The 25,187-nt window shown below is 42.5% G+C and overlaps 1 protein-coding gene across 2 annotated transcripts in view; it reads left to right on the forward strand.

Annotated features, from left to right (window-relative positions):
- The window catches only part of pvrl2l (PVR cell adhesion molecule related 2 like), a 299,167-nt gene that overhangs the window by 139,634 nt on the left and 134,346 nt on the right, over positions 1–25,187 (forward strand). For both annotated transcript variants that reach the window (XM_034124712.1, XM_034124713.1), the window contains exons 5-6: positions 161–278; positions 839–987. In XM_034124712.1, the coding sequence (XP_033980603.1) occupies positions 161–278; positions 839–987 (267 nt within the window). The remainder of the gene's footprint in view (positions 1–160; positions 279–838; positions 988–25,187) is intronic.

Raw genomic sequence — 25,187 nt, forward strand, 5'->3', positions numbered from 1 at the left:
CGTTTGCTTTTCTCAAAGGCCTGGGTTTTTTGTTAGATTCCTGCAATAAGGCCTGTGGTTCCCACACCAACGAGATTTTCCTCACTCGAGAATGTCTTCATCAATCTCCATGTCATTGATAGGCAATTCACTTTCCTTAACATCCCGTTCTCTCTTTCAGACCCCCCCTCTGTATCCATAGAAGGATATGACAACAACTGGTACGTCGGGCGCTCAGACGCCGTGCTGCTCTGCATGGCCAGCGGCAACCCTGAGCCCACCACCATCACCTGGACCGCGTAAGAGCCACTCTCCATCTGTGATTGTTGATGTAATCACGACAGAAGTGTGCACAACAGTCCTCCGTCTTAAACGACAATTACCCACTCATTTTTTGATAAACACAAATGTTCTTAACTTCTCATCCTGATGGACAGATGGTGTGCTGTGCTGGGTTTTGTGAGAGTGTGTTTTTGATGAATATTGAGCAGGGAGACAGAACGGCTGTTCACATGTCTGTGATTCTGCTCACATTAATGCTGTGCTTGAATACCAAAGTGACATTTTCTTCTCGTTTCTCATCCCTATCGGCCCCCGACTTTTTCTGTTTCTTCTCTCTCATTTTTCTCTCCCCCCTCTCTCATCGATTTGTCTTTTTGATATTCTTATACTTCATCTTGTTTTATCCAATATCTCAAAATCATATGGTCTACCGGCTGTTTTTCTTAAAAATGTTTCTCCCTCTTTCTGTCCTCTAATCTTTTTTTCTGTCATCCCTCATTCTCCTGTCCTTTTATTCTTCTCCCTTCATACCTCCCTCTTTCCTTCCTTTTCTTAATTCCTCTTTTCTTCCCTCCAGGGCGTCGGGGGCGATGCCAGACACAGTGGAGGTGAGTGGCAACAAGTTGACGGTGAGGAAGGTGGATGACGCCGTCAACACCACTTTCATCTGTGAGGTCAAGAACAAGCACGGGGCCAGCAGGCACCAGATCACCACCATCGTCATCGGTGAGTCCATCAAAACACAAACACACACACAAACACAGTGTGGACGTTTTTATACAAAAAAACAGCAGAGATATTTAGCTGCAAATATGATAAAAACCTCACAACATCCCATAAAACACAATGGGACAATTTTCTCAAACAGCATGCTTTCACTGCCTACACACACACACACACACACACACACACACACACACACACACACACACACACACACACACACACACACACACACACACACACACACACACACACACACACACATATGCTGGGATCAGGGCTGCGATCAGAGCTGCAGGGATGCTTGTCTCTCTCAATCTTCACATTGGAATTTTATCTGTCTCTTTCTCCTTTGCTGGCCCGCTTTCAGCAAAGCGCAATAGAGGCTTTTGATTGACCCCTTTCACCCACAGCAGGGCCAAATTGCAGGACAAGGGCCAACTCTAAATGTTTTTAACTTCAGATCGAAAACCACTCTCTTGAAAACGGGGATCTATATGTCCACGACGTGGCAGGAAACTGTAGCCCTGCTGGACACAAATGAAATGTGAATGGTGGTTTATGAGTCTGAGGCCCTGGTTGCAGCGTTCTGGCCCTGCGGTGGACAAGCCGGTGGTGGGGTTGTTGGAAGATTTTTTCTAAATTCGTATTCATGTTGGTGTGAGCCAGTTTGCCTATACTGTAGGTTTGTTTCTCTTTCTTCTTGTTTTTTATAATTTTTCCCTTCTTTTCATCCACTATTTCTTTTGCATAACAACTAACACCTTCTAAGCACTAGAAGTCTTTCTTTGTACTGTTTAAGTTTTCTCTTCCGTCCAGCACGAGTATTCCGGTCATGTCTGCATGCACTCTTGATCTTTCTGCTGGGTCTTGACTTTTGACGTTTGCTAGTCTGGTGATCCGGCTTCTGTTGGCACGGGGTTCAGTCGGGGTTTTTTCTCTTTCCATCTGCCCTTTGACACTTTCACGCATTGATCCGATACACACATATACTCCTGAACACGCAATCAGGAACACTCAAACCCAGGAACATGTCAGCATTCTGAGTTGCCTCACTGCGCATCAGCAGGCAGGCCTTGGAAGCTTTCTTTATCGCTGTGTGTGTTCCCGCAGTGTTGCACTCCACACTGCATGTTTGACCGGTCAAACTGCTTCCCTTCGTTCTTCTTCCACTTATTTTCTGAGGAATTAGTTTGGATAATCACCATGCTAAGGTTACAACAAAACAAACCAAAAACATCAACTATTTTGCCAAAGACGGAGGTAAAGCTACATTTAGAAAAATCTGTGGGAAATTGGAGCTGGAGATTTTGCATGATCTCCTTGGAGAACAAAGATGCTTTGTAGCCCGGCGGTGTGTTGGGGGGGGATGTGTGGGAGGTTCAGAAGTGGCTAAGCTGCTACTGTTCTAGCTGGAAGCATAGCACTGTGACTGACTCAAAATATCACGGAGGGTACTCTTGCCCATTCTAGCACACACAAAAACATAGGAATCCTTTACAGACACATATTTACTCAGAAAGCACACACACATACTTTGTCTATCGTTCCAAGTACCTGAAATCAAGCAGGCTTTGTGATCCACCCCCCCCCCCTCTGTGCTGAATGTGTCCTTGGTGTTAAACTGTGTGCCTGTGTTCCAACGCAGGATGGGTATAAAGTAACGCCTTAATCTTTCAGTTTAACACATTTCATTACAGAAGGTGGGCCAGCTGGCTCTTTGCTGAGGGAACAAACAAAGATGGCAGCATTTATATACTCTTCCCTTTTTGTGTTTTATTGTCTTACAAACTTATCCAAAGAGTGCATAGGGAATGGGTTTGTGACTTAGAGAAACAACTTAAGTGATAAGAATAACATTGGCTATTAAGGGATTCACAACTGTGATTCGATGTGTACATGCAGCTTCTTTAACTATCCCTTCATCTCACCTTATTTTCTGTGTTTGTACTGCTTTTTAAATGCAAATTGTGTTTTTGCATCATTATTTTTGATTCTTTAATAATATCAGCTTGACACAATCTCATGTAAAATGGACCTGGATTTTACTTTACCTGAACTACACTGTATAGATCCATGAAACTGGCCACAATAGTCCTTTTATCAGAAAATAAATATTCTAGCATTCCAAATGTGCATTAAATGAACTCTTCATGGTGGTGACAGTAGGTGAATCATGACCTATTATGAGAACCTCCCTTAAAAATAATTGGGTCACCAGCTCCCCCCCCCCGTCAGATCCACAGCCCGATGACTATTTACAATCTATTTATTTTGCAATGGTCCAAATATGAAGGCAGCCTACAGGAAAACTCCCAACACTCCGCATAGCCAGTCTGCCACTAGTAGTGAATCACAAAGCAGTGACATCAGTAGATTCACCTTTCTAAAATATGATTTTTATAAATGGCCCAACGACTCATTTTTCAAAATGTGAGTTACTAATTAAAGCACACACCAGCAGTCTGAGCAGTGAACCCATTGAACCAATTAGTCATGTGTCTTGAATACCGCCTGTCTGTGTTGGAAGTCTGGCCCAGAAAATGAGTGTTGTCTTTATTTTTCCATTATTTGAAAGCACTGCAATAGTTATATGCTGTCAAGTAGACCTATATTTGTTCTTCTTGTTGAGCTCACCGTTGACAAAGCACCTCCAACCTTGATGAACTTTGAGTGTATACATGTTTCCAGGCAGGCCTTTCAGAGGGTTTTATGTTCTCAGCAATGTACTTTTCTCTATTTTTACGTCAACCACATACAGCTTATACTCTTTGAAACCTTTGGTTACATGATTGACATTGATGATCTCCAGAGTGTCTGAATGGAAGCTCACCATTCATTCGTCACGTCCATGTCTCCTCTTGTTTGCAATTTCTATTGCGAAGATTGCCCTTAACCAATCCCTTACAATGTAACTTGAACATATGAAACTTGGTGCAGAGCATTTTCTCCAGCTGGTTCACACAAAAAGGTTTCCAGTGGTTCAACAGTAGAACACTCCTAGTAGATAGAGATTACTAATGGCGCAGTTCCACTACAGCGCGGAGCTCGCTTTAAGCGTGCCGTGTCGTGCCGTGCACGTTTTTGGTTGCGCTTCCACTAGGCCTAGTTCCGGCCCGGCCCGGCCCGGGGCCACTTTTTCACGTCTTTTCTGGCCCGAGAAAATTGTGGTTCTATCGAGGCCAACAAACAGGGCTGAGTCGGGCTGAGTATGCTAAACTAGAGAGAGGAGCGCTGGCAAGAGGGCTAGAACTACAACAAGATGGACATATTTGACCGTGATTTAATTGTAATACACGTTTCAAAATGATGCCGAAGTAACAACATACTGATACCGGTTAGTGAAAACCATGAATTAATGCTTTGTCAAGTCTGCAGACAGACGGCAGGCGAAAAACCTTTTAAAATGCGTGTTTTTCTAGGTGGAGATTGGCTAAGCTAACGCAGTATATGCTCCGACCGTCCACACTCACAACAACGGCCTATACAGACATAAATAAAGCAGCGACTGTATTCACCATGACACAGGCAGTCTGTGGTGTGTACTTGTTTAACTTTTGTCGAGTTTCTGAACATATATAAGGAGCTGTGAGCTCTGAGTGCTAACAGCTAACGGCTGTGTTGTGTTTCTGGAGTTCTCATTGAAGATGACGTCACGGCTCCGCCTACACTGCGTTACTATAGTAACTACCCCAGTTCCTAAACTGTAATGGAAGCGCAGCATGAAGTGAGTCGGCCCTGTTAAGGCCAAGCCGTACCGAGCCGTACCGAGCGTGGCCGAGGCCGACCGTGTAGTGGAAATGTGCCATTAGAGCCAAACAGAGAGAGACATTTTGAAACCGTACTTGCTCACTTGTCATGTGCTGTACCATGCATGTATTTAGCCAATTAGTTTAACACAAGCTTTAGCTGTGAAAGACAACTATTACTGGTTGGCCCCAGCTAACCTTCCTCCAAGCAGGCTGATAATATCATTGCTGTGCGGTTGCAGTCACAATGCCTATAATCATGGCTCGGTATGCCACGGTGCAACTGAACCGTGCTATTCTGAGAATTCCAGATGAGTTGGTTGGGACTGTAGTTGATATTTTTCAGCATTGAAGTCATCATCATTATCCTACCTTAACACATTGCATCGAGTAAAACCAAACTCTTCCGTCCCGTTAACATCTGAGTGTCCCGAATAAAAACCATCCCAAAACCACTTGCCATTAACGGTAGTGATAGAATCCAGCTCTCAGCGTGAGATCCAAACTGTCAGGCTTGAAAGGCCCTGGCTCTCAATAATGTAACGGTTAACACCCCAGCACTTTGTGTACACGGACCCAGCACACCCCGCTAATTTCCCTGCTGAGAACTGCTAACCGCTCCTCTCTGTTCTGTTAAATGGTAGATGAAAGCACAGCGCGCACTGGCTTTTTCTTCTGTCGTCAAGCTGCTGTCACATGTCATGATTTCCCCTCAGCCTCCACCGGGGCAACGACTTAAAGGAGGCAGAGATCCGGAGTTGTATGAGATGGAAAAGATGGGGAAGAAAGGTGAGGTAGGAGAAGAAGAGACTGAAGTGGAGAGAAAGATGAGAGGAGCAAGGTAGGAATAGGAATAAAGAAGAGATAGTCAGGGTGGTGCTTGGAGGCATTTGGGGAGTGCACCCAACAAACACAGAACATTTCTGTCTCATGTATCCTGCTATCTAGGGAGTGAACACTGCTTTAAGACAGCTAGAGAGGGTTTTCTTAAGTGTTTTGCTGACGACAGTGAAATGCATTCATCAGCTCCCTAAAGGCCAATTCATATTTTCTCAACCGCAGATTTGTCAGGTTCCCCTTTTTGTCGTCTGTCAGTACTCATAGCAAGCACACCAATGCGCATGCTCCGGTTTCATTGCGCTTTCCAGTGTATGTGGTAGGGCTGTACCCGAATATTCGTTCGTTGGAGTACTATTCGGGTTTCAATTTCGTTATTCGGATATTCGTTTTGTTTGTTTTTTCCCCGTTTTTTTTCCAAATTGAATTTATTGAAATCTCCAATACCAACGTAAGAGCTTGTGCCTCTTCGGGGGGTGCTAACACTTAACCATAAACGTTATCGTTTACTTTCTCCGTCTTTAAATGTAGATATTACTTTTCTCCGTTAATCTCCGTCACGTTGTTTCCATAGCAACAACAACTTCCTGTCAACAGCGCTAACTCTCCTTAAAAATAAAAGCATGTCCATAAAAAATAGGAAGCCAAGCCAAATTACACGTAAGACATATACAACTGCAACGAAAGTAACAAACACAATGCAATATCCTTTTCAATTTCAAAGAACACAAATTGGGTTACATTAACAAATAACTATAAAACAACAATACTGTAGAATAACAAAATGAATGCCGTGAATAAAACCGAAATACACGTGTCGAAGAGGTTCGCTGCTGATTACTACGCCCCCTCCCCCCGCGCGGGCCGAATATTTGCTGCTGATTACTACCGAATATCCGGAGCCCGAAAAATGGTATTGGGGACAGCCCTAGTATGTGGTGGCCAATGCATCTCTAGCTGGTTTGCCAAGAATAAGACAACAAAACATAATAACAAACAGAACACTTGAAAGGAGCTTGTGTGAGAGGGTCCAGTGTTACGGCTGATATAAACATGTATAAGATGTCTTTAAGGAAATACCAAGGAAAACAATTGCCGTTGAAGTCTGGGCGAACTACGTAACATGAATCTGGAAATGCGAATGCATTGAAGGCTTGACGGAAGTGGACCCTCAATTGTAGTACCACGTGCACATCTGCCTTGCCACAGCTGTTTGTGGATGTGGCACGTGAGAAGAGGTTGTAACCTCTATACACACACACCATCAACTCCCATCCATTCACATGCACATGATGCCAGCTATGCATGGCTTGCTTGGTTGCTAGGACGCCAGCTGGATCTGCCCAGCACACCGTGCACAGAAAGAGAGAGACAGAGAAAGAGGATGTTGGCAAGAGAAAACGATTGCAGTGGAGGATGGGAGGGGTGGGGTAGGCAGCAGAAAGAAAGACAGAAAGGTTCCAGAAAACTGAGATAAAGGCAAGAGTGGGTGGTGAGGAGAGCGAGGGAGCAGCACAACCAGCGGGAGGAGAGCGGCAGGAAAGTCCTTTAAAAACTCTCATGACTTGGAGTCTAGTTTTGAAAGAGTGAGTTGGCAGGAGGCTGTGACCCCCTCTGTCCTCTACCCCTCTGCCCGTCACTCCGTCCCCCCCCTATAAATCCAGTCCTTTCATGGGAAGTCCAGCTGGCACTGGGCTGGGGGCTGATGTTGCAGTTCAAATATACACACACACACACACACACACACACATGCACGCACGCACGCACGCACACACACACAGTCACATCTGAAGGGACCACTGGAGAAGCATTTCCTGGATTGCCTGCGGCGAGCGAGATAGCTGTCCACTGGAAAAGCGCATACTCACTTTGCAGATACACACACACACACACACACACACACACACACACACACACACACACACACACACACACACACACACACACACACACACACACAGTTTCACACATGCACTCACGGACAAATTGGACCATGCAGTTCTGTGCTTAAAATAATCAGATGATCTAGTCATTGGGGGGGAAACTCTGGCACTGACTCTCTCGGACATAAACCCCGGGCCAACCTCTGGACGGGCTTAATGAAACACACATTCGGCCTGACAGACGGGTGGAGCCATAGAGGAACAGTTGTAAAATAAAACTCAATATATACACCGTCTATAGGAGAGATTAAAGGAACACTAACAGGATGTCATTTTCTGATTGGCTAGCACATTTCCCCTACAGTAATGTGACCTCATGCATGACTGTGTTACATGGAAGTAAAATGGATCCACCTATGAGTTAATAGGATTTAATTTGAGAAAGATGCTGAACGCTATGTTGAACCAAACTGTGTCGTTTTCTTTATTTTATTACTAGCTTGTTCAGGACAGCTTTAAGTGTGTGCCATCATGCATTTCATTGCACATATTCAATGAGCATGTGACAAATAAACCTTTAATCTTAAATACGTGGCATATTTGCCTCCATTGTTCTTGGGCTCTCTCGTTTCAGTTTTTTTGTTTCAAATGAGGACGCCTTGAGATGCGTTATTGCTTACATACAATGAAGCTCACAGGAATTGTGTTACATGCTTGATAGAAGTTGAGTTGTTTCACTTTTGACTATGCATATTTACCGCCAAGATCCATAGTAGGCTGAATAAGTACTGTATATATACTGTTTTAGTATCCATTGTTACTTTTAATAAGAACCTGCCAAGTTGCATACAGGTTAAGCATGCCATACAACATTCTTTCTTACTCCCTCTCACTCACACACATACATGTAATGTACAGACACTAACTGGTAAGCAACTAGCCTGTGTCTACAGCTCTTATATACTGTAGGACGTGTTGCTACAGTAACAGACAGGAAATGGCCTCCTGTTTAGACTACCAGTCACATCCCATCTAATCTTCACGTCTTGATCGAGCTGATTTAGTTTCCTCTACTTTCGGCCCCAGGCCACAAAACTGTAGCATCCGATTGAGCGAAATGCAGGAGAAAAAGAAGCGAGCAACATGACCTCCTGCTGAACAGCTCATGGATGTGGGAGGAGAGGACGAAAATGTACTGCTTTACTCTTGGCTGAATTCGATGAGTTTGGATATTAATACCATACCACTGCCAAATATAAAACACAGCAGATGTCTTATCACAACACAAAACAAAATGCAGAAAATCCACTGGGATGACAAACTATGGGTGTATTTAATCATTTCAAAAATAGCTGTTATTTTTCTGCAGATACTCACGGGCGGTTTAATATTTGTTTATTTAAATAATTTGACAACATTTTGAAGCCTTGTTTTGTTGTTTTTTCGTACCCTATTATTATCCCTACCTGTGTTGGGCTCGCCTGTCTTCTCCCACACATTCAGCTGTGATTTAACAAAGGGGTTTCTTTAGTGAAGGTCGGTTCCCACCAAGCTGCCTAAACAGTGTTGTCAGAGCTTCACTACAACACAACATAATGTGGCTTTGTGTGCTTTTTAACAAACGTGATGCTCCATATAAAGTGAACAGAATTCATTGGTAAATGCCATTTTGCTTGGGTCTTGTGTTGGATTTTGTTCTAAAAGATCACACAAAGAGATGGTTAAAGTGTAACAATTCTTGAAAAAAAAGTAAATTACATAAAACAGCATACAGCAAAAACATGAGAACAATCATTGTTTTCATGGGTAAACAAATCAATGTTGTTACGATTAAAGTTCTTTAGATTTTAGCTGAAAGAAGGGGTTGAAGGGCAGATGCTTTACAAGTTTGAGGACAGTATTACAAAATACTGATTTAAATAGAAAAACAAGGCAGAAAGTTGAGGTGTTGAATGTTAAATACTTTATAATTGCAAATATATTTCCATGGCGTGGAAATCCTTTTTTAATTTCATTGTGATTTGAGTCTGCATAATTACAGATCTGTTATCAGTTGTGTTACTCAGACAGCCCGGGTGAATCCAAATATTGGTAGAAACACTGGCAATGTTTTCATCCAGATGAGTTTTATTTCCACAGCCAAGTGATTTCCTAATGAACGTTATCCCCTGAAGATGAGATACAAGAAATTGGGAAAGGGCTCTATCTCTGCATACAAAAACATATCTGACAATCAGAAACAAAGCAGAGGAAATCTGATGGAAAGTTTCCGAAAAGACAGAAAAAGCTCCGCTCGTGCTCCATCGGTGTGACTGTATGGGCCGCGGCCACGCAGGGGTAACGTCTGTCAGGGAGATAAGAATTGAGGAGAGAGCCTCCAGGCTACGGTTTATCACACACAGACCTGAAGGGAATGCACAAACACACACACACATACAGGGTGGGGGTGTGTGAAGCCTTCAACGTTTCAGATTTGAGACGGGGGAGGCTTACAGTATATCTAACCTCAGTATCAGCAGGTGCCCGGCAGCAGTAACTTCAGTCTATTTCTCTATCCGTCTTACAGCAGGATGACCATCCAGTCAACAGATTACCGCCACCGGTGCCAAGGAAAAAAAGCTGTCTGTATGTAACATTTCCACCGGCTCATATTTGTAGTTTATGATTAGAGCCTGTGGAGAAACTGACCCGGGGCAATCAGAGGTAATGCCGCGGTGCTTGTATTAATCGAGCAGTGGTGGAAAATAATCATCCCATCTCCTGTTGTGTGATTCTTGGTGGTCGATGACAATACTTTATTCTGTGAGGCTTGTTGCATTGATGGTAATTTATCCAATGTGTTTACTGTGTCATTAACCTTTTTGGGCCACATGCCTCAAAATAATATCTTGGTTATTTTCAGCTGTTAGCCTTAATGTCTCAACACGATATGACATTACTGAGCATGATAACGAGTACAAATTATACAGTTTTATAAATAATTGATAACAGACAAAATGTTCTCAACTTAAACCACCAGGAGTCAGAATTAAACTCCCAGTGCTGCTTTAATCTTTCATTTTGAACATGCAATAATCCTGCTGAGGAAATAGATCTCTTTTCTCACATTTCAATGTTCTAGTCATCTTATTATTGAGTTCTCATTTGGTCTTTAACCCACATGAACAATGCTAAAGCCAACAAGTTATTTCTCTGCGTCCTTCAACTCTTCAGTAAACAATTATCTTCTCTGTCAGGTATTGTTTTTTCAGAAGAAGAAAAAAACACATAGCAGACACTAGACGGACTAATTATCCCCGAGGCAAGGTAAAGTGTTGGTGATTCTTTGAAAAGCTGTGAGCCGACATGCTACAGGTGCTAGCAATTATAAAGTAATGATTTTTCATCATGTCAGGGCAGTGTGCTCTTTAAATTTAAACCTTTTGGAAATGGATTCAAAATGATAATACACATCTAAAAGCTTCAACAAGTAGAAAAAGCTACATTCTACAGCTATGAATATTAGCTTAATAATTCTGTCATTGCCTTGTTCTGTAACCTTAACTGTATCAGTGCAGACCTCACATTTGTCCTTGAGCAGTGCACTAGCCGTGTTCGGCACGACTTTAACAATACATGATCTACCATGCAGTGTTCAAGTACCATGTCCTTCAATATGTACTGCGAGCCCTTCAGGGGAAAAATAGTGGATGTGTGCTTGGGGCTTTAAGGTGACCTGGTGGGGAGAGAGAAGGACTCATTACTGAAAGGTCAACAGTTCAGTCTTGACATCAGCCTGTGTGAGTGTACCAGCCGCTGCGTGGCCTCCATAAACTTTGCAGATCCTCATCCTCAGTATATCTGTAGTCAGTGCTGAAATGTCAAATGTGATCACATACAGGTACGATTGACTGCTGACTTTGTAGGTTGGGTAGACATGTGGCAGAATGGAAATGATGGACTAATACGTTCTTTAGAGTGATGATTTGCTTGATGGCTGATACCAAAACCTATTTTTGTTGTGCACTTAGCTGATGCGTTACACAAAAGATATCCCCCACTGCCATTAGCTATGTCATCTTATTGGATGACAGTCAACAAGGCCAATATCAGCTGATCCTCATTAGTATTGAGGCATGCCTAATGTTCTTAGAGTTTGTACAGTTTGGATTTGATGAAATATGTCATTTGATGTCAATTATTATAAAAGGAAAGTGAGGTCGGTGTTTTGAGGAAATCCCCTTTATGTATGTACATAACCGACACCTAATTAGGACTCTGCATGTAATTGGCTTAGTGTATAAAATACTTCCATCGAGCATAAAAGCTGTGACTTAGTTTTTTTAAGTGGCTGTGTGGTATGAGAACAAATTAGCAGAATTAACAATGGGGCCTTTGATAAAGTGAAAAGTAACAAAAATAGGGTTCAATAGGTATACAAAGGGAGGGTGCTGACTCCGAAAAATACAGAGTACTTATTTCTATAAAGTCTTGTTGCTAGATTCTTTTCTGGGAAGTGTGCCAACAGTTGGTGTTACATTCTCAGACGGTGGCGGTGTCCTTCAAGGCGGTGGCGGTACCAGAGACAAAGAATTTAACTGAAAAGCAGCGAGACCGCAAGAACAGAGGGCTTCTTTCACAAGTACACAGAAACTCCTCATCAGAACAATTTAAAGGTTGCACTTTGTTCATCAAGGACGATTTCCTTACACACTAAAGAGGAGACGGACAAAGCCACCAGCAGCTGAGATCAAGCTAAGGTGTAGATCAGATATTGGAAAACAATTGAAAAAACGTCCATCTTAGTACGTCAGCAATCTTCAGCATCTTTACACACGTTATTGTTCCTTTGGCATATTTCATGTTGGTTGTTGCACATGAAAGCCCCATCTGATATCTTGAAGAAAAGATCTCAAAGTTTTGTTCAATTAAATAGATAAAGCTGGAACATGCTGTCCAGTTTTAAAGCTCACCATGAGATGTTGATAACTGCTTTCTTGGCATTTGTGAATTGACCAAAGGGAAGAAATGTCTTTGTTGTTTAAAACATGTTATGTCTGAGAAATTAGCTTGGAGCCATGTCCTCATATTAAACCGTCACACATAAGGCCCCCAAACTCTCACCAAACTGGTCTGTAGCATATCCAACTTCCCATCAACCAACCGCGGCCTACACTTTGAAATGTATCTATCTTGTCGAAACAGGATGCATTATTGATACGCAGCTGGCAGGGTTTGAGTAAGAGCGGAGCGGTTGTGGGGGTTGAGTGTTATGGGGTATATAGTCTAAATATTTCAAAGAGAGGTACTTGTTTCTCTACGTTGCTAGCCTACATATTTCACATTGGGGGCCTGTGCGGGATGATGCAGTCAAGATTTCAAGACTCTTTTTCTGCTGCAGTCGGAGGAAGGCTGAGCCGAGGCACTGCTGTTTTCAATCAGAGAGAGCCGGCGCGCGGGGGAATGTACAAACGAGAGCGCGCTTACACACAAACTCGTCATTACCGCATCCCCCTCCTCTGGGCTTCCTTCCACATCTTCTCTTTTCAGTAGTTGTGGTTTTCTGAATCTGCCATCCAATTCCGAAACTTATTCAGCTGTCTGGCTCCAGGCAGAATTACATGTAATAACGCATTACACAGAAGTACTGCATCCACAGCACATTACATACATCAAATATAGTGTGTGCACTCCGTAAATACATACAGAATGAGTTTTTATTATGTGGGGCTAATGCCCGGAATTGCCATCCTGCAAATGATATGCGCAACCACACACTACTTATATTTGCTTCCTGTATTTGCACACACATTTATATATAATGTTGCACACTCGGCATTGTGTACGAGGCACACTCCCCTGGACTCGGGGGGTCAGATGTTAGTCGTGTTACCTGCAGCCGAGGCTTGGCGAGGGAGCGCTCCATGATTACCTCTGTGCTTTTGCTACTCTACTCAGACACTTTTTTTGCCCTCTCCTTATTTTTTTAATGCAGTTTATTCCCACAAACAGGTACTGCCACACACTCAAGAATGCACTCAGACACACTTACAAGTACTTATGTAAGCAGATGTAGCACATGCACACACACAGTTTTGAATTCAAAGGCATGCACACACAAAACATCCAATTTGCGTCGAGGGCTTAGTCACATTTGTCTCAGTGTTGCAACTGCAAGCTATTCCCGTCTGGCCTGACACATCCAGAACCTCAATAAACCGCCCATCTCGCTCTATGTGGATGTGTTTATTTGTGTGTGTAATGATAGAGTGGTCTTTAATCCTGCAGACTGGTGTGTGTCTTTCAATTAGCCAGCAAGGCTTGTTCAGGGCCAGAGAGGGTCAGACTGCTATCACAATCTGAAGCTAATCCACTACGGACTGATCAATTCAGAGAGCAGGAAGGGGGGGTTGTAAGTGTATATGTTGTTGGGAGAGAGAGGAAAGGTTGGATGTCAAACCTCTTAAGTTCTGCCCACACCTCCAGTTTGTTCAGTGACTTATTTGATTTGTTGCTGCGCCTGTTGACAGCAATCCTCCATTAGTCGGAGAAACAGAAGCCAATCAAAACTCCATAGGTGAGGTGTGGATCTGTGCTGAAATATTGATTGAATAATACTAGGACATTTAAATAAGTTATCTTGTCTGCTAGCTGTCCATTCTCCTACAGTTGGCTCTGTAAATAGGATACAAACAAATTGGATTGGACTGATCCGCCAGGACTATACCAAATGTTGGTTTTCATTTGGCTTCTGTTGGGCTTTTTAAATGAAGCTTTGAATGTTGGCATTTTAGATGGCAGCATTTTGGTATGTGGGGAGTTTTTACAGGGAATTAAAAAGGATAAACGCCAACAAATATGGATTAAAGTATAACTTCAAATACAATCGTGTTTTTAATTTTCCAACCTATTTCATCTTTTTAAATGATTTGACTGAGGATTGAGACGGTCACAAAGTGACTCACCGCAGTGGTGTGTTTGAAAGAGTAAGAGCGACAGAGAGGGAAAACAAGTTGGACTATTGCACACTTGCTTGTTTTTTCGGTAGCAAAGTGCTGTCAGGGTGCTGGTGCCCTTCGGAAAACTGCAGACATTTTCAACTAGAAATGCGAGCAGCCACTCAGAGTGCTGTGGACAGCCAGCGTCATTTATTCAAAAAAATGTATTTGAACGTCAACAGTATGGATGAAGCTTCACAATTCCAGATTCCAGCTTTTAGGAGCGAGTAATTATTAAAAAAACCAACAGGTGAGACTGTCACTCCTTCATGTGTGACATTCAGCTCTTCTTTGGTCCCGCATGATTAAGTTGTTGGTGTTTATCTAACAGGAACACAATAGTGAAAAGTGATTGCTTGTTTGCTGTAATTACATCTAATTACCATTGTCTCGTACCATTTAATCATGTTTCAATAAACCCTCATGCTTCCTGCCGCACATAGAATACTATAATGTACTGTTTGTCCTGAAAATAAATAGCACCATCATTCTTTTATAGAGCAATTCTCTCTGTGCTATAAAATATAGTCCAAAATCAATAGTTGGCTCCATAGTGAGCAATGCATTGGTTGTTCTGTTGATCCGGCTTATTCTTCCAACAGCTGTTGTTACCACCATTTTGTCAGACAAACCACCAAACAAATATTGATTTATGCATAATTTATACTTCCTAAAGGCATTTACATTTTGTCATCAGTGCACATCTAACTAAGCGAGTATTGATACTAGCTGTGTGAGGCTCTGTGTTGCAAATACAACCATAGTACAGTTGTGCAAATGGTTTTGTATTTTGACAGCAGTAGTGCTGTCTTGATTGCTTTTAATTGTCATTCTCCTGATCATATTCATGAACATGAACATGAAGAGAGGAGAGGGGAGAAAAGAAAAGAGCAGTTGCTCCGGCCTTAATCCTCGCTCACTGGCAACCTCATCCCCCCTCTTCACCCCCCTCCCTCTCTCTTTTTTTCCTGTTTTGATAGGATGGAAGTGATCCATCTGAAATGAGCAAAGGCACGCAAGCACATATTAATGTCCCTCCCTCTTTTTCCCTTTCCCTTTCTCTTACTTTCTACTCTCTTGGGCCCCTTTACCCCAACACTCCCCTCCTCTCTCCCCCCTTGCCTTTCACTCTCCTCTCCTCCGTGGACCAGATTTGCTTAGAAATGAGTCACCCAACCACAAACCGCCCCATTTAAGAGGGAGGGAGGGAGATGGAGGGTGACTTACAGAGGGAGATGGATGGAGTGAGTGTGGGCGATAGGGATGAAGACATGGGGGGGGGGCTGATGTCGGGTTTTCACTCAACTGGTTTTGTTGATCAGTATCAACAGCCAAGGTCTGGACCCAATCAGCTCCCTGCATTCAGCCAAGCAGAATAAGACTAAAAATATATTTGACACACACACACACACACACACACACACACACACACACACACATACAGTACCCAAAAAGCAGTCACAGTAATATATACACACACGGCAGCAATGCAAATTCAGTGAAACTGCTGCATAGGCTGGGTGGAGAAGAAAGAGCACTTACAGGGGGTTTGGATTATGATACATGACTGTGCCTGTGCTCATACATGTGTGTGTATGTGTGCATGAATATTAGCTGGAATCTGAATTAATGAAGCCACAGACATGTAGGTGTGAGACATCACACTAATTATGCCAGAAGTGATGTAGCCTCGCCATCAATAATGTTCATTAAACTCCTGAACCCTCTCCAGTTGACGGCTCTGTGTACGAGTGTGTGTGTGAGAGAAAATGACTCGTTCACACATGCGGTGAGTAAGCACCGCAGTCGGATGATGGATCGCCACAGATTTGCATTAAATGCTTCTTTTATGTGGTCACGGCTGGCCGGCGGAGACCATTATTTATCATCTCTGCTGGTTAAAAGTTTCAAGCAGGCGCTGAGGATGACAAATTACAGAATATCTTCTGGACTTGGCATCATTGAAACGATTCACAGGGTAGCTCAAGTCAACAAGGTAATTTGATTAATACTACAGATTCATACCACACATGGGTGTTACCATTGATGCGTAAAGAGAACTGGATACGGCTTCGGAGGCGGGACCCTGTTCCTTCATATGAAAGTTAACTCAGCTGGGGCATGAAGCCAAAATTGCCTCATTCAAGTACAAAAATGCCCGGATCTATGATCGTTTCGAGAACAGAGAGCATGCACACTTCAGTTTTCTTTAAGCCCCGCCCCTAATCCACCCCGTCATGTTACAGTAGGTCTCAGTAAAATCTATTTACTGGTTTAAATAAGGGATATTCAAGTGTTAATACTGTATTTACCTAAAACACTGATTAGCAGGTGTCTCTTTCCCAATGTAAATCAAAGGGGAAAAGTATTCCAATGGAATCAAGTGACTGACGTGAAAATACCAATACAACCGTTCAGTCACTACGAAGATTTGCTTCAAAGTCTGACGCACTTCCTGGGGGCTTGGCTGGAACATTTACGACAGTGTCATTAAAACTCCAACCAAAAGTCTCCACAATGAGTATTTCCAAGAGCCATGTGGTGCAGCTTGTTAAATTGTGTTCCAGCGGTAGGACTTCCCCTGAAACGTCAATGTTGTGGCGTATTTATACACGGATACCTGACACTGAGCAGGGTTTCCTCTCTGGAAAGCCGAGCATTAACAAATTGAGCCCCTGGGAACCTGCATCCCGGACCGATAGTCAGCAGCTTCTTCATTATGTGTCTTCACAGAGAGGGGAAATACATGTCCGTTACGGGAACTGGAGACACTTATTTTTCCAGTAATTCTCTAACTCTCCCAACACTGTCCAGTAAACAAGCTTGTTAATTGACTTTGTGTTCACAAGCTGTGGTTCACTTGTCAACATGCAGAAAGAAAATAGATTGGCTTGTACAAGAAAACCCGAGGTGTGATTGCATCCTTAAGCAGAGATCTGGAATCAAACCTCCGGTCTTTTTTCTATTACGGCTTTGTTTCTGTAATCACAGGCCACCTCACAGGCCACCTCACAGGCCACCCTGCTGGCCCAGTGGGTAGTAAGTGCTCATTTTCCATGTAGCAATCTGGGTTTGATTAAATCAGACTTTACAAAACGCATGCATGACTCGACTGCAATCTTCTACCTGTAATAAGATATAAAGGCTAATTGTAGAACTGTGCCTTGCAGACAGTTTCAGGCAGCATGCCAGCGAAACAAGACATCCTGTGATCCGGAGGCTCTTGACTCTTTTTAAGGTCGCAGCACTGATCTTACACGGGACACACATTTTCTGAGGCGTACCTAATTACCCACTGCCGGAGGATGACACACAATCTGAAGATCCGCTGGCTGGGAAGACGTTTTCCTAACACATCGGGATAAGTGTGTGGGGGCTCAAGGGAGGTCGTTACTGTGGCACAGATATGCTTCTGTAACTGATTTGAGAAATAAAAGCATTATTCCCTAGTAAACGCATTTATATAAGATTCAAATACACAAAGTTCTTGAAAACCTTTCAATTCAAGCATCATTTATATTCAAGACAGAAAGAAAATCAGTTGATATAAAAGGAAATGCAAGTTAGGATTAACGTTTCGATGTGAATAAAATCACTTGAAAAGTTTGAACTGAACATGATTATGCCTGACATCGAACTTGAACATACTCTACTTTATAGCATGCGGACTCCTTTTTATTATTGTGGTTGCTCTTTAAGCTTGGTTTGCACACAGTACACCTGAGGCGGTTCATTCTGGGCGCTGAACTTATCTGACTGGTGTTAGTGGCTGTACTTGTACTCTGAATCAATACAGAGTCCTGTTGCTGACATTTTGTTCCCTTGCAGTGTGTTTTTATGACTGCATTTTACAACCGTATAGTTAATCTGCGCTCAGTAAAACTCCTGGCACAGTGTCAATCCCTCCGGGTCCTTACATTCTTGTGGTGTTGTGTCAGAGTGGGATTTTTTACAACGTGTGTTTGTAAAGACTAGAGACCAAAACAGTGGTTAAGTACTAGTACACATATTTGCTGTGTCAAAAGCTTATCTAAAGTCTGTGAAGGTACGTCCGTATTTTGGTGTTTTGTCTGCTTTCACAAACGTGTGTGTGCAGGCTGTAATTTGTGCACATTTATACTCTTCACTGAAGGTAGTTGTTCGGGTTACTGGAGCCAGGAGTGGGGCGGGGGGAGTGAGTGTTTTTGTGTGCGAGTGAGTCACTTATTGAGTGTTTGTATGAGTGTCTGTGTTTGCAGCAGCTGGATGCTAAATGAGCGTAGAGCTTGAAAAGGAAGATCGGGAGGCACTTGGGAAACCTGCTGAAGTTCATAACCCCCGCAGGGTGCCTCAGAATGGGAAGACTTAATTAGACAGAGTGTGTGTGTGCATGGGTGTATTTGGTTAATGTGTGTGTGTGTGTTATCATGCATGTAGATACAACTCTTGTGCATGCAGTTTGTACGTTTGAATGAGTGTTTGTTTCAGGGTAAAAGCCATGCAGATGAGCTTTCAAGGTGAACAGGGGTAATGAGCTTGAAAGATGAATCCACCCATTTATCTCCACTTCCATCCATCATCCATCCATTCATTCCTTTATCCACACTCACTGCATCGACCCTCCTTTTCTCCCTCCTCCCCTCTTCCTCTCTCTGTCTCCTTCCCCGTCTGTCTGTGCTCTTTGGTTTGCATCCCATCTGCTTGCTCTGTGTCAGAAAGCATCCATTTAAAAATCCTGAAGTCTCAGAGGAGACTGTATGGCGAGGCTAAATGGGCGAGGCTAAATGGGCCAAGAAAAATGCCAAAAACAAGATACTTAAAAAAGCCATTCAGACTTCCCCCCCCCCTCCCCTGTCTCTTTTTTTGTGTTTTACAGTTAGCTTCTGTCTTTCTTTCTTCCTTTTTTTTTTTGCTACCACCCTCTGATTATTTCCTCGCTGATGAAAAGCAAGTGGAGGGAGCCGGAGATGAAAAGCACCGGCTAGAATCTGTGATGCACAGACAGAATTGAAGATGAATCCAGCAGGAAATTTCCTCCCTCACCGCGACAAGAGGTTGCATGAGGAAATGATTGAGATCGTCATGGAAACACCGGTGGTTAGATACAGGAGGGGGGCTGTGTGTGAGTGAAGATCAGGATAATCAGAACTAATTAAATAGACAACTGTGTGTGTGTGTGTGTGTAGTGTGTGTGGTGTGTGTGTGTGTGTGTGTGTGTGTGTGTGTGTGTGTGTGTGTGTGTGTGTGTGTGTGTGTGTGTGTGTGTGTGTGTGTGTGTGTGTGTGTGTGTGTGTGTGTGTGTGTGTGTGTGTGTGTGTGTGTGTGTGTGTGTGTGTGTGTGTGTGTGTGTGTGTGTGTGTGTGTGTGTGTGTGTGTGTGTGTGTGTGTGTGTGTGTGTGTGTGTGTGTGTGTGTGTGTGTGTGTGTGTGTGTGTGTGTGTGTGTGAAGAGATCCCACATGCTTTGTTTTTTTATTATTGTGCAACAATTAGTGCACAAGGGTGCCATAAAAGCAAACGTAAATCCCATTAAACGTAGCATGATTACTTAATGTTGAGTACCGTATATCCCATTTAGCAGCAAATCATTAGAAATTGTAAACCAATATACACAGAGCAAGAAGTGTTAGTGTTATACTGTACATAGAAAGTGGGGGTTTTGGCTATAAGATCCCTTTAAAAATAAGTACCATTTTGGAAGCCTGGATTTATTTATTGGGTAGTTACTTAATGAGCAATAATTATTAACTTTGTGGTACCACTTGTGCGTGACACAAAGCACACATTTATGTAGACATATTCTAACAAATGTCCCCCATAGAGCTGCTGGGCTACGCAGTAATGCATTTCTGAAAGCACAGATCAGCATGTTGAGAAATGTCTAGAGTTACATGAGAAAGTCAATATACTTTATAAATATAAACTATAGACTAGTTTCTCATTTCAGAGCTGGAGCTAAGACACATTAGCCTCTTAGCCTAGATAAGCATAAAGACTGAAAGAAGGGGGGTGGACAGCTAGCCTGGCAATTCCCAACAATGTTAAATGTTATAAGGCAATTAAATGAGAATGACTAGTGTTATTCAGCCTGATGGATATGGATCAGAAGGGGGCTTGTAATGTATTCACACTGTTTGGTACTATTGTAATGCATCAGATGGGTGATTCTGCATCCACTGCATTGTAAAACTGAAGGTCGTGAAACTTAATGAAATGAAAACAACTTCTTTAGGTTAGGGCAACACAATTACATTGATCATTTAGCAAAGGTAATTGTTTAGAATAAATACATTTGTAGAGTGAAAGTGAAACTTTAAATGATGAAACCAAAGAAACTATTTCCCTGTTGGTTTCACACAGGAAACAAACCCCTGTGATAATATATATGGTACTATGATGCCAATAATGGTCTAGATGTAAAGTACTTTTCCACATCTGATATAGGAACATTTCCTGTTCCTGCAACATGCTCAGTCAGTGTACTTACAAGTAGTTTCCTGTGCACCATCATCAACTGGACAATTGTTGCCCATTATCCTCTTTATTGATCCATGTCCTTGAGCCAAACCTTGTGTGTTTCTTTCATACATCTTTGTTTGAGCTTTTCTGCTCGAAAGTGCACCTTTCAGTTAGCAGTAAAATATTAATATTCATCGCTTTGCGTCAGTTTGTCTCTCAAATCCTCATCCTTTGGTGAACCAGTTTCCAGTATCTTCTTTGCCTCTGGGTCCCATTAACCCACCATGATAACATTTAGCCTCGGCCTCACCTCCCCCACCTCAGCTCACATCTGCCAGGGTTATGAGCCCTTGTCACCTTGACACACTGCCTATAAACTGTATATAGGGGAAGGCAAATAAATGGCTTTATTTATTTTACAGTATTTTGTGTGCGGCTGCAAATCAGAAAAAGCCCTGAGAAGAAGAAAAAAAAAAGCAGGATATATTTTCTTCTGCAAGACAAAGCAAAGGTCCATTTTCTTTAAAGCAGAGATATACTAACAACAAATTGGAAAACAATGTTGTCCGTCATTTGCATACAAATTCAGGAGATGGTCTATCTGTGCCGGTGGCTCTGATTTGAGTTTTGTAAGAAGCAGAGATGACGAAACTGGCAGAATAGAGAAGCCTGCACTCCAAAGGTCTTTTTACACGATGATGGGTAATGGTGATAGGGCACCTCTCTACCAGATGGAAACAAGTATATGACTTCCTGAGTGCAGGCTATTCTCTCTCTATTCACCCTGCATCATCATGGTCTGCTGGAAGGTCAGCAGGTTAGCTACGTTTAAATAGCTATTACGTGAATAACAGATGGAAAAAATGTATAGGTTGAAAACTTGTCCCTTAGAAAACCAATTTCGCCAACACACTGAATTAATGACCAATAATATTGCTCTATTGTCATTAAACCTATTGTATTTTTTTATTAGGATCCTGGGTAGCCTTACAGTTAGTAAAACTGGTAACTCTTGTATCTATGTCTCTCCTCACTCATTTCAACCATGTAGTACCTCAGAAGCAGGTCTTGTTGAAAAAGGATTGTAAAGCCAACATTTTTAGGTTGAAGGTTGGGCTATTTATGCAAAGATATGTTTTGATTATTATGCATCATCTTTGATAAACCTGAAAAACATATTCTGGAAGATTCTCCAACTATTAGTGCTGCTGACCTTTGTCCCAACATTGTAATTCATTGCATGTTGAGGAACCTGTTTAACTGTGTGTCGGTGGTGTTGTTAAATATTCCTGAAAGGTGAAAGGCCTTCTAAAACCAACATTTTCAATTATATTTTTCCATGCAATCCAAGTAATAACTGGCTGTTCTTTATGAGCCCAATGGGGGGGGTCCAGAAGCTCTGTGTGTACTGGCTTTTCAATAACTCGTAAAGAAATATAGACATACTCAATACTCTCTGGTGCCTATATTATTGAATATAAAAGAATGAAAGCATATGTATTCAGTGCAGGAAGTAGACTCCTCTTTCTAAGTGGGTGGTCTTAAAAAATATATGTCTCGTCCTTTTGTCTTCTGCCTTTGTGCGTAAGGTGTTTTGATGTTCGGAGTATATTCACGGGTACATTTTGTGTATATGCCTCGTCCTTGACCGAAAAGCTGCGTCTAATGAGAATTCCCACTGTGGAGCTTTTAGAGTCACTGCCTCTGGCTTATTGTATGAGTGTTGCAGCGGCTCATTCAGGAAGGATTTCAGTGCAGAGAATGATGCGCGGAGAGAGGAAGGAGAGGCGGCTAAGGAGATCAACACAAGATTATTTCGATCGGACTATTTTCATACCCCTTAGACAATTTTGTGTTTGCCTACCTCACCACAACCGTCTAACTCTTTCCACCTCGGCTCCTCGCATCCCAAATCTTCTCATTTAGATTATCCCTGCGCAGTGACGGAGTAGTAACGGTTAGTTTCATTAGCCCCTCTCTCTCCCCTAATCTTTTCCCATGTACATGACACTAATACAGAGACTGATATAAGCTCCCCTGCCTCTCCCTTTGACATTTATCACCGTGCTTCTTAATGCAGGCAGGCTGCTGCTGTTGATGAGAAATAAGGACGACAAGCATGGCCTATTTTCCTGCTAACGATAAGTCCCCCTGCTATTTTCTTCTTCTTTTTTCTTCCGTAAAAATATGTTCACAGAGCTGTGTTTACCAAAGCGTCTCATTGGGCGCTTGACAAGGATTTGACACTGACGTTGATCATGCATCTGGCACGATCTAAAGTAATCCCCGATCCATTAGTGTTTTAGATTGTAATAAGTGATGTCAGAGGACGCCTGCAGAAACCTTGCATCTGATGAAAGACGCTTTACTGCTACTGTGCGTGGAAGTATTTTTAGCATTTTCTAAACATCATATGGTGTCGTGATGAACTCGGGAAGTCACATGCGCCTATTTTTAAGCATGTTAACGATTAACAAAGCTTTACCATATATACCCATTTGACCTTAATATCAAGCTCCACTGTCCATTTAAGCCATACCCTAAAAGGACGTTTTTTTTTGAAAAATACGCTTATTGCTTCATGACAGAGTAAGAGAGCGTAAGTTCAAGAAATCAATACCCTTTTTATTTATTGACTCGGTTGGTCCATACATATACTTCGCTCAAAACTCTATTTCTTTACAGCCAGTATAAGTAATAAAAAACTAACAAGAATTTAACGTCAAAAGAAAATAGAAATCAAACTGTCTGTTCTTGAAGGACATGTACAGACATTGCTTGTTAAATCGATACACAAGAAAAGTGTATGCCAAATGAGTTTAACAACTATGGTCTAAGCCTTCTGTTCTGTAGATGAAAAGTTTGAGAAGTGCTATAATATATTGACTTGATTTGTCCCACTGAGTCAGTGTTTTCTTTATTTTCTTTGTGTGACATTTTAGCTATATTTATCATATTGACCTCATGCACTAAAACCAAAAGGACCTTCCAGTCGTCGCAAAAGCAGCAAAGTGTCCTTACACAAAATCATGTTGGACTTTGGAAAGAAGAGCTGCTGCTCCTGCATGTACCCATGATGTATTTAACAATATGCATGCCAGCTCTAATGGGTCTTTGTAGGAGTTTGTCTTGAGAACATTTGAAGAATGATAGATTTGTAATCACTTGATTAAGAGAAGAACAGCAGCCTCCATTATTCAGCTGTCCCACACTTAGGCTCTTAATAAATACCACTTTTAATACCTAAGATATAAATGGCACAAGCAATATAAACAAGATGTTGGCTCACACGTTGGGTTTCCTAGTAGATTGAAGAGAGAAAACTAGGACAGGCGAAGTTGGATTCATCCTCCTTATGCCTTCTGTCAATTGGACACTGTCCCCTGATTTAGACATCATATCCTGTCCCTAGAGCCCGCCCTCATGGCCCGGCCCGTCTGTCTCACCCTGGCATCACCCTCCCTCACCCCCATGTGAGACCAGAGCTGGGCAGTGAAATCAAACTGAGAACTCTCCTCTAACCCGCCTCTCTCCAACAATTGACTCTCCCTAGTTTTCTCTCCTCACCTCTTTCATCTCGCTCCTGCTCCCTCAGAATGAACTATTTGTATGAATCACAGGCTTTCCATCGAGGCTCACTTAAAGTGACATCCCCCCACTGGTTGTGTTAACATAATCACCACCATAGATATTATTACTTGCTGTCTGACGCTATTTCCTTGAAAGAAGAAAGAAACATGCCAGTCTCTCCCTGGTGGTGCCCTGGCACGTAAACCCCACACACTGCTCACTTCAGCCAAGCGTAGATTGTTTGATTGGCATTCACCGCTGTGCTTACAGGAGTGCTGGCAGTACCTTGCTGTTATTTGCATAAAAAAAGAAGGGCTTCAAATGTCCCTGCTGTTCTGCGTTCCGCTGCCCTTGCCATACTCCAAAGAAAATCAGCATGCAATTCACAGAGAAATAAAAAACATTAGCCGGGCCTGGTAAAGCTCTGCACTGTAAGCTCCTAGGCTTCTCCTCGGCTAGTTTTACACTTTATTTGCGCCTCTCTTTAGCCCAGCGTGAATGCACTCATACAAATCCTATACAATCTGAGCCAGACCTCTTTTCTCTCCCTTATTCCTGGAGAGAATCCTCTTATATATGTCCTGGCATGAGTCTTGCTCCACAGTGTTAACGTTTTACCTTTGTGTGCCGCTGATCAGTGAGATCTGGACTGGGTCCTCAGATGACAGCAGGCGATCGCTCTGCCCTGCGGTTTGACTAGCTGACCGATAAGAGAAGCATGGGGAGGAAGCAGAGGATGGGAGGATGAGAA

Source organism: Trematomus bernacchii, unplaced genomic scaffold, assembly GCF_902827165.1.
Source record: "Trematomus bernacchii unplaced genomic scaffold, fTreBer1.1, whole genome shotgun sequence".
In the NCBI taxonomy this organism is placed as follows: Eukaryota; Metazoa; Chordata; class Actinopteri; order Perciformes; family Nototheniidae; genus Trematomus; species Trematomus bernacchii.